Source organism: Takifugu flavidus, chromosome 6 (genome assembly GCF_003711565.1).
Source record: "Takifugu flavidus isolate HTHZ2018 chromosome 6, ASM371156v2, whole genome shotgun sequence".
In the NCBI taxonomy this organism is placed as follows: Eukaryota; Metazoa; Chordata; class Actinopteri; order Tetraodontiformes; family Tetraodontidae; genus Takifugu; species Takifugu flavidus.
The window spans coordinates 3,075,832-3,095,302 of NC_079525.1; the positions used below are offsets into that span (position 1 = coordinate 3,075,832).

The window sequence follows — 19,471 nt, forward strand, 5'->3', positions numbered from 1 at the left end:
TCCCAATGTGCATAATGCCTTTGACCTTACAACAGATCATTAAAAGCATATAAAACAAGGCAAGTATCAGGGGAAGCTATAAGTGTGTCTATTAAAAGAACAACAACATTTTGAAGATAAAGCACTACATAAAGATCAATATCATACCTCCATTATTCATTTGGGTGCTGATCTTTAAGAATTGCAGCTCTATCAAACAGCACATGCATGTATGATCTATCCAGCGGATGTCTGTAATATCAAAATCACGACACTACACATTTTCATAGATATCATATGTATTTGTCATTTTTCGAAAATTCACCTCAGCTGTTTTTCCCACACACAAACAGTGTTAGATCATTTATTTTGCAAATACAGTTAATCTTTCTTATTTAAAGGATTTGCAGTCTGTTTCCATGAAAGATCTCAATCAAATACATGTTTTTTGGGGTAAGGCAAAAACATTATAGGCTAATTGCTCAAATGTATTCTCTTACATTGTATTGAATGGTTTGAGTGTAAACATATCGACAGGTTTGATAATCCTGTTGCGACCTTCCAAATGTGTGTACTGGACTAATCATATCTGAAATTGGAAAATTACAGTTGCATTTCTAATCATAAAATAGTTTCCTGTCCTTTTCATAAATGATTATTTCTTTTTTAAAATTTTTATTGATAATGTAGAAATTTGACCACAAAATCTGATCATGAATCTATCCAGTGACTCATAACTGACCAGCAAAAACGTGCAAGTATGGGTTGAATCTATAGTGCATGGTGCAAAATTAAATACTATTACATTTTAGGTGTATAAATAAACCCCTCTTAAAATAAATTCAATATAGTATAGCATTCAATAAAACTTTCTTCTCCAAACTATAGACTTTTTTCTCCTTGTATTTTCTTGATAAGTTTCCGTTAAACACAGTTAAGTATTTTTCCGTGGAACTTTATACTGTATATTCATGCAAACATCAGTTCTGCCGTATGTTTTAGTAGCTGTCGTAAAACGAAGCGATTACGACAGAAAACAGAAAACGGCGGGTATGTTTGAAAATAAGGTGGACGTGGGAGGAACAGATGAACCTGAGCGTTTCTGTAGTTGTTGACAACGTTGTCATACATGAGGAAGTTAGTGAGATCCCCAAACTACTAAGAAATATTAGTAGTGTCTTCTGACGTTGCTCTTGACATTAAACTCCCTCTAGACGCAGCAGCCCACTTGAAACTGAAACTGAGAGTGCTTTCGTGGCTAAAGTTAGCTAGAATAGCCACAACAACATGCCTAGTGGGAAATAGCAAAACCTCTGTTTGACTACGTTGTTAGAAGCATATTGACACGGGTAAGAGGCAACGAGTTTTGAAGTTACTTTTAAAGGTGCATTCAGCGTGTTTAAATGTCTGCAAGTATGCTAAAGTCGTCTCTTGTAGCTAACGACAGGCGAGCTGTGTTTAAGAACAGAGATGCTGCTAACGGATCCTTAAGATTCTTCTAAATGTTAGATGCCATGTCGCCCTTTTCAGTCCCAAAATGTCTGGAGATCGAAGCATGACTTTGGAGGAACAAGTGAAGTCTCTATCAGATGAATTAATGCAATGTCAGGTATGTATGGACATGTGACAATGAGTCGTTCTAAGAGACACAGCACAATAGCGTGAAATTGTCAAATTTACAACCATTTAGATCAGGCAGTAATGACACATGGTTAGCACACTAGTTAGGATATTTAGCTGATGCATAGAAACGAACTAACTAAAGATTACCTGTTCACTTTTCCTCCTATATGTTTTCATTTCACAGCGTTTCATTGGGATCCATAACAAACTGTTTAAACCAGTGTAAAACACTGATTTGATAGCTGGTCATATGGTGTATTAACTGAGATGCAGTTAAGTGTAACACAATCTCATGTACAGCTTCCACAGTTAGATCTTGTTTATTTACAACGTGTCTCTCCCCCCGTGGTTGACTATATCCATTATTTCTATTACACAATGATTATCCCTACAATATTGTTCATCATTATAAGTTTAATTTCACCAGAGTACATAGCTTCACAGCTGGTTTTTGTGTTTCTCTATCTCACTGAATTAATTAAATATGCAGGGCGTAAGTGCAGTATAAGATTTAGCATTTTCAAGATGCCTTTAAGATGCCTTTAGCCTCTTATTGTTGAACTGTAACCGAGTGGATGTGAGAGATTATTGATATGTATTCACCACCAGGTGGTGCCTAATAACATGAAGGAACTTTTTACAGCATTTCTCACAACTGCGGCTGTAGCATCCAGCGTATTTTGACACCAAAAATACTCTTGATTTTGAATAATGTCAGTTTTACAAATAAAATAATTATCTCTCTGGAGCCTGTTTTGAGTGTTCCCAAAAGTGATCTACGGTATGTCGCATCCACATCATTTTCCCAAGAAATATAAATTGTATTGTTGCTAAAAACCTCACTCCAGAATGTCTGTCCTTGAATGACACTGAACCGACATTGAGGCCACCCTTGGTGGTCTGATCTTGTGTGGAACATCAGAAAGTGTGTATCTAATAGGGACCTTTACTCTTGCAGTGTACCATTTAAATTGCAACATTTGAATACGATTGATGTCTAAAGTCTCTGGCAAGATGTACTTCAGGACTACCATTAACTACAAAGACTCGTCTCTCAGCCAGCAAATGTTCCTCGTAGACCTCACTAATTTTATTAATATGTGGCTGAATTCCAGTGGCTGTCTTTGGTATGTTTAGCCCATGGTATCGCAGTGGCTACATTCATGTTTAATTACTAACCCTTAATCCAATACAAATTCAGTGCATGTTTAAGTACCTACATGACGGCGGAGTGCTCTTGATTAGGAATCAGGCCCATCAGTTGTCAGTGGAACTGCTAATAGCAGCCACGGGCCAGGCGGAGGAAGACCACCTATTTCGAGTCGACCGCACTGTCTTTAATTTCATCGTTAGTTCCATCGCAGAGCTGATCTTGCACGAACTCTACCCCTTCCACCCAGCTCCCACTCTGTATACACACACACCCCAGTGATGCATACAGAGATCTGCGGTCCTTCCACTTTATATGTTCAGATCATGGTCTTATCAAGGTCTGCTTATGCCATTTTGGTAAATAATTGATTAGACACTTTTGCGAGGGGGGTTAAAATTCATGTACTAATTGGAGACCAGTAGATTCCAGTGGGAGGGATGACTTTTATCTTATGATGATGTGAACATAATTCATCAGATAATTTTGTATTAGGTCGATTTGGTATAATTCTGTCTTTTAATGTCAGAAAATGTAGTTTTTAGATGTCCCTCATTAAATGTAATGTAGCTTAAAAATGTTTGAAAAACCAGTGAGACAATTTGAATTGGAAATGTGTCAGGGCCTGGCTGGGTTTCTACACTTGAAGATGACTGTCTCTGTCATCAGTTTTGAGTTTCTTTGGGGTTAGTTACTTTGGAGCTGTAGTGGAAAACATATCCGGAGCGCAGCTGATTAATAAAGGAAACACAAGCTCGACTGCTGTGTTTTGATTTGGATCCCGGCCCTCCCCAGTCATAAATAGTACATTATGACAAGTGTCAATGCTTGCTCCCCTTGAGTCGAAGGTCACATCTCAGCGATGATGATTCCCCTTAAGAGATCATGATTAGTGAAGGCAGGCCAGATCAAAACTGATTTTAGTCCGGCTATTTAAATTATTGATTGGATATCCCTTCTGTCATATGCTAATGTCGTCGAGCGTCCCATTCATTTTTTTTTTTGTTTTCTATTAAAAAGCACTGACACATGCTGTTGCTTTCCTTCCATGTTTGGCTGTATTTTCAGACAAATTAATCATAAGATATTTATCTGTATTAGGCCGTGGTGCTGCTGACTTGCTGATTTTTAATTTTGCAGGCAGACAAGGAGTTTGTGTGGTCCCTGTGGAAACGCCTGCAAGTGGCAAATCCAGACTTGACCCAGGCTGTCAGCCTGGTGGTTGAGCGGTGAGTGGATTTTTTTTATTTTTTCAGACTGCTACCTGAAAGGCTCAACAGCCGAAAATTCCTTTATCTCACAAGTGAAGGGAAATATGTGTGAAAGTCGTTGAAGGGGTGTTTAAGGCACCTCGGCCATTCTACTAGGGTTACGACGGAATCTGGTGCAGATGCTGATTTAAGCCGTCTTATCCCCGGTCTAGCAGTTTAGCCATGGAAACCCTTTAATGAAAACACTCTTCCTGTGCTGCACTCATCGCTGACACTTGAAACACTCTTGCCAAACGCTCGCCTTTATCGGATAAATTGGGAGATAAAATATGACCTCTTTGGCAGAGTGGCTAAGCCACAGCAAACACAGTGGCATGGGAAATTTCTGGAAAGGAAATAAGAGCTTTAGGTGTTTTTACCATCGGATATATGTAATATTTTACTTTCAATTTTCTTTCAATTAGCTTTTGATGTAAGGAGTATCCCGCCTCAGCTTCCTCTGGAATTTTATCTCCACTGTTAACTTTTTTCAGTCTGAGTTGTTACTAGAGCACTAATGGGGTAAATCACAGTGCAGCAGCATGCAGAGAGTTCTTCAATACTAGGGCCTCCTTTTTCCACACCCTCTTCAGTTTCTTTATCGGCCCAGAAGAAAACCCATCAAAGTGTTCTGGTCCCCTGTGACTGGTGGGGATAACATGCACCCAGAGAGTGTGTGTGTGTATCGTATCACCTGATGCGCAGGAGGATATTGACATGGTAATTGTGTCGACTCCAGTCAAGCGCCGGTGCCCGCTGGGAACTGCCATGCGCCCTCCCCTTTCTGTGTGGATCTTGTAGAGTGATTGGTTGGATGCTCAGGACATGGTGAACACAGCCCAGTATACAAGAAGGAGGAGTGTACCGAGGTCAGCCTGCATTACGGCTCCTTCGGGGATGCTGCATACTTATTTCAGTGTCTGTCAGGGGAGTGGGATGATCAGAAGAGCAAGTGATGAGTGGAGGGAATGGGTGGCCCCTGGTGGCCTGAGGTAGTTGAAACAAACGGGGCCCCAAATGACAGCTTGTATATGGCTCCCCTAAAAGTTCATTATGAGAAAAGAGGTGATTGTGAGCTGGAGAAAAAAAGTTCAGCAACTCTTGTCTTGCTTAATATGTTTCCTCTCTTTTTACTAGTGAAAAGCACAAAGCTGAGATGAGAGACAGGAAAGTGTTGGAGATCCTCCAGTTCAAAGACCATATGATAGAGGAGCTGGAACAGGTATGGTATGGTTTTTCTTTGTGGCATATATCCTCAAAAATAATTCACTTATTACATGTAAAAGCTCATCAGCAGCACAGCTCGTCTATGTTTAACTAAACACCTCCATCATTTTAATTCTTTTGTCTCCTCATTTATTCATTTTTCAACCTGAACAATATTCCTTGATCAGATGATGGCAGACAATAATAACGCCACTAATCTAATTTTCTCTACATCATCATCATCACTTCATTGAATCAACTGTCAGTCCCCTTCATTAGTGTCCCTCACTGAGAGTCATGTTCATACTTAATGAGACTGGCTGCAATGGAGTCATCAGCCGGTGGTTTTTCTCCCTCAGCCGAGCAATAGTTACCGCCTGTATGAAACCAGATCACGTCATCACGTCGCGTTTCTATGTAGATGTAAGCGATTTTCATCACTGAAGCCAATAAAGTTGTTTTCACACATGTAATCAGAAAAAGTGATACAGAATTTCTTCTTGGAAAAATCAGTGATCCTGAGCGGCTATAAATATGTTGACCTGTAGTATTGTGTTGCTTTATGTGGGCTGCGAAGTTAATCTCAGGACTGATAATTATCAGTCCCGAGATTTATTTTTACAAAAAATTGTCAAAGAAATAGCCAAAGTTGTTATCTCAATCAAATCAAATCAAATCAAATCAAATCAATCTTTATTTATATAGCGTCTTATACAATCAAAATTGTTTCAAGGCGCTTTCCAATACAAATGATCAATGATGATACAAGTGAGAAAACTTCCTATATGGGAGTCTCATTTATGGGTCTGTGCTGTGTCACTGGTCATCATTTCTGCACTTTTGAGCCATACATGCCCAAATAGTGAATAATTGGATTCGAGATTGAGATTTGACTTGTGAACCACGGTCCACTGAATCCGCAGAGGCTCTTACTCTCCTTTTAATATCTTCACTGTCCAACTTTGATAAGGATTTTTTTTATATATATCTGCTGCTCTTTTCCCCCCTTTTTTCCACACCTTTCCATTTTTGTAACATAATTAGCTCTCATATTTGAACTGCACTGGGAAATTTCAAATGCTAATCTTTCTGTCCGAGACCTCTTAATTTGGCCGAACCCCTCTTTTTTTCTTTTCTATCAATTGAGCACTGGCGGGGTTCAAATTGTTCTTGTCTAACTCATTATCAACGTTTGAATTTATTTTCCGCTCTCCAGTATAAATCTCTATTAAAGCCCCTCTGTTCTTAGTGCAGCAAGCTAAGAGTAGTGAGGAGCGCTAAATCCACTATCTGGATATATCTGAGTGATTCCCCCCCTTCAACATGGCAATTAATTGCATCCCAGAGCACAGTGTTATTTGAGAAGAGGGGGTACCCACAGAAGGCTGTGGATTACCAGGCCAATGTCAAACCCCAGCTGATGCAGTGTTAAGAAGCCAGCCTTGTCTCGCTAAGGCCACAAAGGCTACCAAAAACCATGAAGCAAAGCAATGCCAGCATAATATTTTGTGACACACGTTTAATAAATCAGTTTGACTGTAACCACAATGTAACGGCAAATTCAAAGAAACTCCTGAGTCGATGAAAACCTAATTTTTGAACGTTTTCTTGTACAACGTTAATAAGACATTTAATATAACACCCTATTGGGAGTTTTCGTAATTACCACTCTTTTTAGTGTTACAGATTTTTTTAAATTACTTTTAATGAGTGGCATCTTTGAACTCCTTAACTTTTCCTAATTTTGACTCTGGAGAGAACAAAACCCAGTTTTCCAAGACTTGGACGCATGATGTAACCTGTGGCTCCGTTTCCCTTTTCGTTGTGTTTGTGCCTTTTCTCGCCGTCTCCCGCAGAAAGTGGTGGCGCAACAGCAGGAGATGGAACGCCTGGCGCCGAAGAAGACGACAGTGGACGATCAGAGCGCTCTGATGAAGGAGCTGACGGCGCTCCGAGAACAAACGCTCAATAACGGTCAAGAACTAAAGGTTGGTGGAACAAATATGAGGTGGGCAAGAGAAGATGGATGGATTGATGGGTGTGGGCCTCAGAGGTGGAAAGCCTTTTTTTCTGTGTACCACTGAACACGACAGGTCCCCTGAGCCGTTAACCACTGGCATTAGAATCACTGAGAATGGATAGAAGAAGAGTCATCCCGGGAGCATTGTGTCTCTGGGTCTTGGATTCTTTCCTCCTCTTATGTCTTTTTAACCAAGCTGTCCCATCCCATTCTCCCTTTAGTCTTATTTCTTTTTATTTCCAACAGAGAATTCTTGGCAGCTGAGAAGTCCCTGTGTATGTGTACGAAAGAGGAGGATGGAGAGGGAGGAAAGCTGGTTGTTAACTTGCAGATTAATACTTAATGACTGCTTCAGTGGGGGAAAGTGAAAAGTGTGCATGTAATAGTGTGGCTTCTCCCTAATTATGCTTAGATAGGACCTGGGTATGATTAATTGATAAAGGAATGCTCCTCATACCGTCTTGGCGAGGTCTCATGGCGAGAAATTGTAGGGGACAGCATCAAAGGAGACCTGGGTTGAGTCTAATGGGTCTTGGAGCATTCACCATTCTCATTAGGAGCCTGTCATTAAAGTCGACAGACTGGCCCCTGCACCTGCGTGAGCCCGACTCTTGCGGCACGACTCGCCTCTCGCCAGCATCTGGCCACGTGGGCCCGGTCATACGGCAGCACCAGGTGACCTTGGCTAATCAACAGCCCATATAGGGGGCGTCTGCAGTCAAGTCAGTCTGCTGTTTACATATTCATCTCAGTCTCAGCCCCACAGGTTGCTTTTTCCTTTTGTATTTGTCTCTTACATTTTTTTAATCTCTCAGTTTGAAGCCCTGCCTGTTCTGTTTCTCTCCGTCAGTCGCTACTGTTTATCTGGCCCTCCTGACCCTCTGCTCTCCTTCTTCTGTTATCTAGGAATTGAAGCAGGAGAGCAGGATGAAGGAGGAGGAGGAACGGCAGGTGGTGCTGGCTCTGGAGAAGGAGAAAGAGGGATTAACGTCCTGCTGTGCCACCCTGCGAGCTGACCTGGAGGAGAAACAGAGGCAGGCCAACAGGCAACAAGAGCAGGTTGATGCTGCCCAGACCAAAGTCAAGGTACGAGCGCGGGGACAGACGGCGCCATTAAAAAACACACCATCTTTTTCTTTTGCATTCCTTGAACTGTCTGATGATGTCTGATCCTTCATCCTTTTTCTTCCTCAGCATATGAATATGAAAAGGCATCAAAAACGCATAATTTAATTTTGCGGAGTTCACATTCAAAGGAAAGAAAAATTACAATTCAGCGAGCAGAGAGAGAGAGCGGAGGTTACACTTATGTGGTGGTAAATGAATTGAGATGGCTGAAAACTTATAATGAACTTTTGTGAAAACATTTGTGTGTAGCTGAATGAATCACAGATGTTTCTGTCATTAATTCCTCCTGAACTTTAACCAAGGAGTTTTGTGAGTATCCTTCCTCAGCCTCTGCGGGGATTGTAAACAACTATGAGAGCGAAGTGGCTCTTCAAACATTCAAACAGTCCAATTTCCTCGAATTCTAATTGACATTTCATCAATCTACTGGGTGACATCTCCTCACACCAGTCATTTGCCTTTCAAAACCCAAGTTCCAAGACACCCCTCGTCCTCCCTTGTAAGCTAACGCTTTGTACGCCAGTTGAATGATGGCAGGCAGAAAGTCTTGAATAAGTCAGGGCTGCAGAGTAATTACACTTGGATTGGATGAAGCCCAGGAACTCACCTATGCACATCCATCACAGCCTAAGACACTCCACCTGTTCCTTTTCTTTTTTTTGTATCACACTTCAATTCTGAAATATGGAGATGGAGAACATGGGTGATGCTGTGGATACATCATGCCAATTTGTTTGACACGGCAAAGGCTTTGCGCAGCGATGAAAAATTAACTAGCAGAGATGGAGAAGCGATGCCTGCTGCGTTACGGCGTTTCAGTCTCGCGCTCTCCCAAATTTAAATGAGTTATTGCTGTTTAAACCACCTTTTGGTGTTTGTTTTTTAATTAGTTACCAGACGATCTGGATCATTGTTCTTTTTGTTCCTAAGTGTTGAATGAGTGAATGAGCTTTTGTCATTTGTTATAGTGGTGATGATGCTTTGCAACACATTTTAGACATGCTAGGGTATTCACCTTCGTCTACTTTCTTAATTAAACTTGTCTGTAACTTGTCCAACACCTTGTTTGATGGCCTCCTGCGAAACGTGCTTTTTGAGTCCTCGCGGTTATCGAATTTGATCGACAATGGTTCGTGATACTTTGACTTATTTTATCGAACCTGCATCTGTTGTTTTGTTCTTCTCCATCAGCAACTGGAAGAGGAACTGCACAACTCTTGGCAACAGCTGTCCGGCTTGCAGAGCCACTGCAGCGACCTGGAAGACCAGCTTTCCTCTAAAGAAAAGGAAGCAGCAGCAACAGAGGCCCAACTCATTCAACTTCAGTACGGTGAAAACATCCCACTTTAGAGTCTTTTCTCTCTTTCTTTTTATCTGCTTACAGCCTATATGTGCATATTATATCAGAGCAAAATGCGTGCCGCTCTCCGCACTAAGGCTTGTGGGTGTCACAGGCTTCTCCCACTCAGGCTCACATAAAGCCACTTGATAAGCCCTGCATAGTGCATGTGCTTTAAAAAAGGAAGAAAAGGGAAAACGGGGCAGGCTTTGGTTAAGCTTTAGTCGATATGATAAAAACTGTGAGAACTGTAGGAGTCTTAGTGGTAAGCTCAACCTTTTTTAACTACTTTTCTGTTTTAATGCCAGAGGCACTCTGATGTGTCAGTCACACCTGGGCTGGAGACCGGTCTTAAGGTTTTAGCTCGGCGATTAAAGGTGTCCTTATAAGTTAGTAAAACGCTTTGTGCGGATTCCTTGGGGCGCACAGGTTTCACTCTGATGTTGTGATTTTTAAACGAGAAAACATCATGTCTCACAATCACGATGCATCTTATAAATTCATATAACTTGTTTTGTCTATGTGTGAATGTAGACGTGACTATGCAGAGGTGCAGACGCTCTACAGACAGAGTGCAGCACATGCAGCTGAGCAGAGCCAACTGATCAAGCAACTGGAAGGACTCAACCTGGATACACAGAAAGTCCTGAGGAACCAAGAAGAAGCACATACTGCTGACGCCTCGTCCTATCAGAGGGTAATCGCACATTTGTACACATGTAGAGCCTCAAATCTCATTTCAGCTACTATTATTATACCCTCTGCTGAGTCACTATAGCCTCTATCTAAATGGGAAAGGACTTTTCCTACTCTGTTCCTAAATTTTATGAAATGAATGTGAATCTTCTTGTGGTGTCCTCCTGCCTTTTCTACTGTTTTATTTATGTTTATTTCGGTGGGTAGCTGTACACAGAGTTGAGTCAGTGCTACCAGGCCCTCGTCTCGAGCGAGGCCAACCTCCGCCAAAGTCACCAGGAGACGTGTGCTCTGCTGGCGCAGAGGGACAAGGACACCTTGCAGCTTCGGTCCCAGCTACAGCAGCAACAAATCCAGCTGCAGCAGCAGGCTGAACCCACCACCATCCATCCCTCGTCAGCCAAACAAACCAACTTTAAGGTAATTACAAGTCTTTGTCCTCAACAGAAGCCTCTTTAAAGTTTATCAGGTGCTTTGAATTTTTTTTTTAGTTTAAACAGTGATTTCCTTCTTAATCCTTACAGCAACAGATGCTTTAAAGTTGTTCCATAAAAAGTGTCATTGTGATCCATCTGTCAGTCAAATGTTTAGTGTAACTGTAAATATAAGGCAGGATGGAGGTTGATTAGTAAGCACAGTAAGAACTGGCAGGCACCAGCGTGGCCTCCAGCAGCTTTCTTTTTGTAAGTATTTCTCTTTTAACACCTCTCTACTTCATCCTCAACCTATTCATGTCTGAGCGCCAAGTCTTTCATGTCAGTTTTCTGATGTCGGTCCCGGACCCTCACCGACACTTTCTATCAGCCCACCCAACCACCTGAGAAACCTTTTATCACACACCGGTCAGATAGCAAAGATATGTAAGAGGTGGAGAGGGGTGATTTAGTCCAATAATGTTCTTGAAGGTGATGTCGGAGTTACATTTGTGCTTCTGTCAGCCAATGTGGCGTTTGGGCTCCGGCTCAGTGCCTTTGAATCGCCACCTCAGGGCAGTGGAGACTCTGGTTAATGCTGCTGCCACAGTTTAATTGTCACAGTTTAACAGCTTCATAGGATGTGCTGATTGATGTGTGGACTACAGAGTGTCAAAGACTGAGAGGCAAAGTGCGTATCCATATTTTCTACTCTTTGATACAAGCTTATGTTCATCAATCAATCATTAGCTTCAGGCTTTACGTTTGTCTCAACTGGGTCCTAAAGTGCTTCATATAGTTCCAGAACATGTTATAATATGCTAATTACTGGTGATATTATTGCAGAAGCAGTAGTTCCTTTGGCCTTGTAGGCTCTAGTGGTTTTATTTAATTTGTTGGTACTTCTGATAACGCTGCTCCCAGACTGTGGAAGTTAAAAGATATCAGCTCAAATGTTAAATGAGTTACAATCACGCTGCCTCACTTAACCCTCCTAATTTAACCAGCAGCGAAATATAAATACATCATTTAGCCAGTAATTAAATACAATGCTGCAGCGTTCCCCCAGTAATTAATACGACATTTAGAGAAGATGGGCTTGTATGTATGCACGCTGCATATATGTGCGAGTGTGCATGCATGCTGCACTGACCCTTTACCCTGGGCCTTTTCTACAGCTAGGTCAGGCTGAACGGGAGGGGGGGGGGATCATATTTGTAGGCCTGAGGTGTAATTACAGAAATTCGGTGCACAATAATCTATGTTGGAATTAATATTAAGTTTTGTTTGCTGAGCACATGTAGCTGCTCTCTGGCTGATTTGTTTCTTTAACTTTCTTACCGACTGACATCAAAGTGAACAGATCAGGTATCCCAAGGTATAGCGCTCAGTCAGGAGGGCTTTCTGTTTCCCGCTCTGTAATTTCACTGACAGGTTGTGCGTCTGTGTGCAGGTACGTGTCTGCGAGCTTGTGTGTTTGAATGAAGGTGTGTGTATCTGAGCACATAATCGCAAATTCTGTAACAACTTCCTCCCGAACACCTGTTAAATTCTAATGCTTAGCTTGTTAGGGCAGATTTGATTTTAATTTTAAATGTTATGGTGGAAGTTACCATTGGAGGTGATCAAAGTGTTGATCGCAACGGGGGCACCGAAGGGAAACGCAGCACTCATTTGAATACGGACCAGAGCAGCAGCTTTGAACACCCCTCCCACGGTGGTTTTGTGGAAGGTGGTGGGGGGAGAAAGGAGTAGGGCGGGTGAAAGGAATAACACCCATTGTGTTGTATTTCCGCACCGTGCTGTTGTATGTCTTCCAGTCTTGTATCAAGTTAAGGCTTTACTGCCAGCTTAACATGTTTAATGTTGAGAATAATGAAAGATTCTGCCAGGATGTCAAATAATAAAGGTTTATCCAGTTTAATCATCCTTTTTTTGGTCAGTTGGTCTGTAGCCTCAGTAATCGATTTGCTAAGGCTACACGTGCAGAAAATATGAAACATTTTCAGAGTAAATAATATAGATGTCTGCACAAAAATTGTGAAATGGTTCCTCCATAATCACGGATGGAAAAATGGCCTTGCGCCCCAATCTTTCAGCTCCAGGGCCTGGACAGTTATCAGCAACTGGATGACCCCCACGCGCAGTGAGATACAATCTAAACAAACAGCCAAGTTGGGAGGATGGCATTGCCAGTTTGGGTAGTCACCATCCGAGTCTTGGAGCAGGCACAGCCCTCATTAGTCCACAAAAAACTCGCTAAAATGAACGTTTAATCATCAGATGTCTCCAAACCGCATCAGTAAATTTTACACCGGTTCAGTGTTTGGCCATTGTCGGAGTTTTGCGGTGATTAAAGACCAGCATTATAATCCATAACAGACCCCAGGCTTTCTGGAGGCTGCCCCACAGTAAATGAGTGGTAAGTTGGTAATTGTACGGGCAAATGGGCGCTCTTTCAAAGCACTGGTTACACTCTCATCAGCACTGGAAAGGGGAAATTAGGCAAGCTCTTTCAATCCAGCAAAGTTTCCTATCAATATAAAAGTCCCTGCGACTTTGGTGCCATTGTTGAAACTCTTTATTTTACACCGTATTTTCCACAGAAGAAATGGTGGCTTATCACAGTGCGCGGGGAGGCTAATACAGTTTTTAAAATGCGCTACCGGTTCGTAACTTCTGTTTTATAATTTGGACTTTTAGACGTGTAATTAAAGTAGTAGTGGCAAACACACGCCTGCACGGATACACCCACCTCTCTGCAGGGTCGCGTTTGGCTTAGGTGAGGCTTTCCTTTTGATCATAGTCATCATTAAAACAACAATCTGAAAATAATTTCCAACCAACAGCCCGTCAAAGAGGAAGAGGTCAACCAGAGGGTTTTCTGTGTGTTTTTATGTACAATGTATTTTCAGTGCTGTTTTACGCACTGTTGTAGCCCGCAGGTAACTGATGAAAAGCTTGTTGTGGATTTTTTTAAAATACTTTTACACGTTGTTTTTCCTATCATTCGGAACCCCATTCTCAAGCCTAAACGTCAGGAGTTAAACGGTTAGTGTACCCTGCTTGTGTGTTTATATCCCTCTTCAGTCCACACAGAGCAATATTTTTAGAGATAACTCATGTTCTGTTTTTTAATACTGCTTTAAAATGACACTCCACTGTTCTTTTCACTAAGTGTTGTCAAGACGATTGTGTGTGTTTGGAACCAGGCCATGTCCAGGGCCAGGACCACACTAATGACACAGGATCCAGCATTGTGTGTGTGTTTTTTTTCCATCTCAACTGCTCTCATTAGATGGGAACCTCTTTGCTGCACAGCTCACCTCATTAATGAAGAACAGCCGTGCGCTGCGGCAGATACGGCCGCTCACACATTCGAGTGTAAAACACTCGGCCCGAGGAGACTGTGTGGGAGGTCTCAGGCTATGTACGCACGCACAATAACACACATGTGCCTGACATCCCAGCCACCGCGCTTTGTCCTTCTATAAAGTCGCTTTCCCGGTTATTCCGAACTCCTGTGTATTGTGGCATGTTTTCTTTGAAGAATCACTGTGATGTTTACAAAGTGCACTTGGTCTGGTGGGGTGGGGTGGGGTGGGGTGGGGGTGCGTGCCCCCTAACACGGACCTCTCAGCCTGTGCGAGTATGTGCACGGATGTAGTGGTGCGTGTTTGCGCGGCAGGGCCCCTCCTGATTATAGCTGTGACATAATTAAAATTGATCAGATTTGTTTTGTGGCATAAATGGTGCATGTGTAGAACATTAGGTCTGGCAAGTCTCATTTCACATTCAGCTCAAGGGCTCGGCAGCAGACGGGTCACGAGCTTCAGGGAGCACAATCACAAGCCTCGCTCCATATGGTCCTGCCTGCCGCATCCTCACCAATGAGAGCGATGAGTGCCAGACAAGTTCCCCCAAGAACCTAATCGTGTTCAGTAATTACCAGACTGGCTTTCCCCCCACCCCCCATCCTTTCCCTTTTTTTCTTTGCACCTGGATGCCTTCTCATGCTCCTTTAATCATCCCTGCTTATTCTGCGTCCATTCATTTCAATAAACCTTTAAATCTGAAAAGCTCGATTTACTTCATTTAATCTTTTGCTGATTTTATTTGTCAGTTTCTGTTTTTGGAATAAGCTCAGGACCAGGAGGGGAGAGCTCGTGAGTAAAGAAATTCTCCGACTCTCCTAAATAGGATCATTTTTAAAGTACTTTATAAAGATGATGCCGAAAAAAACTGTTCGTCCTCCTGACTCGCTGGAAATTATAAATAATTGTAACAGATGTGCCAATATGGCCGGCCTCCAATAAACGAGGCCCCAGATAATTTGACCAACCCCTTTTGACAGGCCAATTTAATAAAACATGAACAAAATCTTCCTCACTAATAATTTATCATCCCCTCTCCTCCCCTTTGGTTAAAGTTGATTACCCTGGCAGTTAACAAGGTCACGCCCAGATGCCAGGTTTCTGATAATGCAATCAGGACTTGTTGGCAAAAAGGTGATGACTTCCTCGGCAGTTTTACTCCAAACACCGTTTTCCCGAAAATGCCGAGTCCACAGTTTAGATTAGAGGCGTTTTTGATATTTGGAGGGCGCACACAGGGATTCGAGTGTTTAACACTTTTTAAGATTTGGGGCCAATTTATGCACTAAGGTGACAGAATCAAGTGGTATAAAGATAAGTTCACCTTATCCAATGTTGCTTCTTTCAATCTGAAACCTCTGAAGCTTAACATAGCTTAAACCTCACAGTTTTTCTTTTATTACTGAATTCTTTCCTCCTACACAACCGCAGAACGCGTGAGCCAACGGGATTTAGTTTGAGTTTTGATGGTTTGTTTGGGTTTAATTTTACATGGATGGAGTAAAGACAGGCCAACAGCAAGATGTACGATTTATATATAAAAAAGGAGGGAAGAATTAGCAATGGTAATGCCAGCGATGATCTTGTAGCTGTCGTGGGAATTGCGAGGGGGAAGAACCTTCACCTCACCTAAATGGATGCCATATGTTTGTATAACACTGGCAATTTGTATCTCGATAACTTTAGAGATGGTGATGAGCCATTTACAGTGATGTCCCGTCTGCTGGTCTTAGCACAGACTGAATCATTTTTGGGTGTTTCTCGTTTTTTTTAATGTTGGTGTAATTGGATTTGTAATAATTGCCCACATCTCAGAAAGGTCTGTAAGCGGTTTATATTTGCTCCCAATGAAATCATCTCCACGCTGTTGCTTAAGCTTCGAATTTTCACTTGTGATTTTCACCATGAAATATAACTGATGGGCTGCAGCTCACATACGCTCTGCGTTGCTTTTCTCACAGACGGCAGCATCAGAGCAGGTTGAGACGTCCTGGCCCGACCCTCCCCGGAGCTGTTCCCAAGGACCAGATCTCAGACAAGAGGATCAGATCCTTCATCGTAGAGCCAATAGTTCCGTCCGAAGACAGGTAAAGTACCGTAGTATATACTGTACAGCCAGTAATGACTAATACAGCATGGGGGGGCGGGGGGGATGAATAAACATACACACACCTCACTGTTTCCTGTTCACCCAGATTAGATCAAAGCTATAGAGAATGGAAATGACGGAAATGGTCTGTTGAGAATCATGTGATTTATCTGACCCTGTTTCTGCCAACCTTTGTCTTGAACTCTTCAACACACACATACACACACACACACACACACACACACACCACCCTCCTACTGTGACCAGACCGACGTGTGCTGCTAGTTTCACGCATGCCTTAGGCTCAGGCACTGGCTAATTTACCGCTTCAGCAGTACATTATGAACAAGAAAGAAGCTTTTGATCTTCTCAGTATTCCTCTCATAAGTTTGGCAGGACATGTTTTCTAGATGGCCTCACTCGTTCTGAATCTGGCTTGAAGACACATTGTTGGATTTCTTCAACTGTCCTCATTAGAACGTCCATCCAGGTGTTTCTGTTCTAGCAATTTGTACTCTTAATACGCGTAATGTAATAATAAATATGTAAATAATAAATTAAGAACACAAACAGCCCCCTTCCCTTTTCAGTAGGCTCTGCTATGTAGATATTTTTATATTGAGTCAAACTCAAATATGCTTGTTATTTTGTTTTTATTAATAATCAAAACATGGATTCCATCCTTTTGCTTCCTAAACCTCATGTATCATCTTGCATTCAGTTGCTTTTTTTAAGGATTCAGCAGCTCACCCAAGATGATGAAAAATGCATGTGTAAGAAACAAATCAGCATCAATACGACATTTTTCGCCCATGTCACGAGTCTGAGTCATCAAGGCTGAGGTGGAATCAAATTACAGGTTTCTCTCTTGTGCTGCCTTCAGGCACATTTGAGCTGACATACTAATGAATCTAAATAACAGAAACTTTTTCAAATATTTCCCATGTTTCTCAAAATTAAAAAAAAAAATCCTAAAGGACTCACATGACCTCAGGTGTAGGCGCCTATGTTACATCAGTGCATGACCAAGTCATTTATTGTGCACGAAAGAGTTTGAGTTCAGTCACAAGACCTGTAAAATTCCAGCTCAAACCCTATTTGAGGGCTGCACTATTAAAGAAATTAAGGAAACAGGACTCATCACTGCATGTACCTGTATATGTGTTTTCGCAATGTCTGTCCTGAAAATCCTTTCCCATTAATATTTATAAAGCAGCTTGAATATGTTTGATTGGTCTATTCACATAACAGTCAAGGAGACTCGCCTCATTTGACACTCACTGATATATACTGTAAGTGCTACAGAATAATCTTGTTAATTTTATGACTTTCCACTGTTTCTCTCGACGTACAGGTGGTACATGCTTGCTGTAAAGAAGCTGGCCCGATAATACTGGCACCTGTGCTAACAGTTATGCACCATGTAGCTGGGTTAGCATCTGTTTGGCTGTAGAAGGAGCAGATCCGTGACTGGTGTAAAGCTCTCTTTGCAAATGAAAGTAGGGGTGGAAGTGTAGATGGCATTGTGCTGTGTGTACAGTATCAAACACCAGCATGGCTGGTTCGGAGGTGGATCACAGGTGGCCTGCTGATTTCAGTAGAACGCAGTGGAACTTCTGTGAACCCTCATAACATAGCAAGACTCCTCGTTTGCCCTCAAAAACGGAGTTGACCTCTGTGACTAATTATTTTCTCTTTTCATCATCTTCACACTGTGTATCCTGTAAATCTCATAAGAGGATGCATGTCTGATATTTTAAGTGTTACAGATGTTTGACTTTCTTTCATCCAGGCTTTCTTCATCTCTCTCCATCCCCACTACAGTACACGTTCCTCCTCCCTCCTCATATCCTCATGTTTACGAAGCCATTTCAGGATGTGATGCACAGGTTAGATCATGGCGGTCATTTAGCTGCTGGGCTGATTTAAACCCGGACACAACGTCATCAATTTCTTTCCACTATCCAGTTTTTGTTTCACTTTGGAAAACATTACCGACATTGTCACAACACCTCCCACACATAGAGAATAGCTTGATTATTCTCCTGAATTTCTGTGAGATAGCAGTCCAGCTGCACCACTGAGACCGTCCGCAGAAAATCTCCGTCATTTGTCACTGTCACCCTGCCATCATCACCAGTTTTCCTCAAAGACAAACTACACTATGGCTTCTCATGTCTGGTTCTCCCACACAGACAAACAATAAAGTCCCTCCCCCCAAAAAAGTCACGCATTGCTGTCGGTCGGTGGTGCTGTATAGATTATTAGAATTTCTTTTAGTTTCACTCTTTCCCTCATGTACAGAGACTAAGCCAACTGGACCGCTGCTCATCAGAAATATGCAGATCCATCTCCTAATTAGCTACATAGAGTCATTAAGACCGAGTTTGAACACATGGTTGGCACTAATACTGGCATGATACAGCAGCCGGACACCACAGGTCACCGAAGTCAACTGCAGCCCAAGGGCAGATTCCCAATTATCATATAGCAATTGTGTTTTTCCGTAGTTTTAGTTCCCCTCTCCTCTGCAAGATTCAAAGTTGGAATCAAGGTGTTCATAGAAATCAATAGACCAGTTAGGCCAGTGGGGAGGTCAAAACACCCAGATAGACCATGAAACCAGAATTTAGGATTGCTTGTCCTTTGCGGGGTTATGGGGTGCTGAAGGTGATCTCGGCTGACATCAGACTTGTGGTGAAGTCCTTTTGCTCCGAGTTGGCCCCGAAGACATGCTTCCTGCAATTAGTATTTTGTGTCAGGTTGAATGGAATGTGGAGGCCTGTGTTATTAACACACATAATACGGGAATCCACAGGTGGTTTATGCAGAGGGGGGATAAATTCTAAAGTTTCATAACTTTAATGTACTAAATATCTTGTTTAGCTACCAGAGTTTTTAGTATGAGGTGCTTTCTATTATAAACCTACTTACTCCCTTGCTTATACTTCTCATCTATTCAAAACCAAGTAGTGGTGTATGTTTAGTCTCTTTGCATATTTTAGCCTGCCATCTGGTCAGCTCTGCCTGGCACCACAGGGGGGCTCATAACCTCTGATATTCATATTCCACTAGCATATTGTTCCCACTGCTTCTCTACAGTGCGGGCCCAGCACTTCTTCACTTCTTTATTTATTTCTACAGGAGAGGATGGCTAGCAGCCTCCCCTCCCCAATCGTCGGCTCTTCCAGTTGTCCTATCAAG

At 42.2% G+C, this 19,471-nt stretch overlaps 2 protein-coding genes across 3 annotated transcripts in view; both read left to right on the forward strand.

Annotated features, from left to right (window-relative positions):
• The window catches only part of sh3gl2a (SH3 domain containing GRB2 like 2a, endophilin A1), a 180,404-nt gene that overhangs the window by 101,678 nt on the left and 59,255 nt on the right, over positions 1–19,471 (forward strand). The window lies entirely within an intron of this gene.
• The window catches only part of cntln (centlein, centrosomal protein), a 57,372-nt gene continuing 38,917 nt past the window's right edge, over positions 1,017–19,471 (forward strand). Inside the window, exons 1-10 of one of the 2 annotated variants that reach the window (XM_057034538.1) lie at positions 1,017–1,328; positions 1,510–1,588; positions 3,893–3,981; positions 5,140–5,224; positions 7,065–7,196; positions 8,135–8,314; positions 9,548–9,681; positions 10,230–10,392; positions 10,599–10,811; positions 16,140–16,265. In XM_057034538.1, the coding sequence (XP_056890518.1) occupies positions 1,517–1,588; positions 3,893–3,981; positions 5,140–5,224; positions 7,065–7,196; positions 8,135–8,314; positions 9,548–9,681; positions 10,230–10,392; positions 10,599–10,811; positions 16,140–16,265 (1,194 nt within the window). In that variant the 5' untranslated portion in view covers positions 1,017–1,328; positions 1,510–1,516. Of the gene's footprint in view, positions 1,329–1,508; positions 1,589–3,892; positions 3,982–5,139; positions 5,225–7,064; positions 7,197–8,134; positions 8,315–9,547; positions 9,682–10,229; positions 10,393–10,598; positions 10,812–16,139; positions 16,266–19,471 lie in introns of both variants that reach the window. The other variant, XM_057034539.1, reaches the window with a different exon arrangement.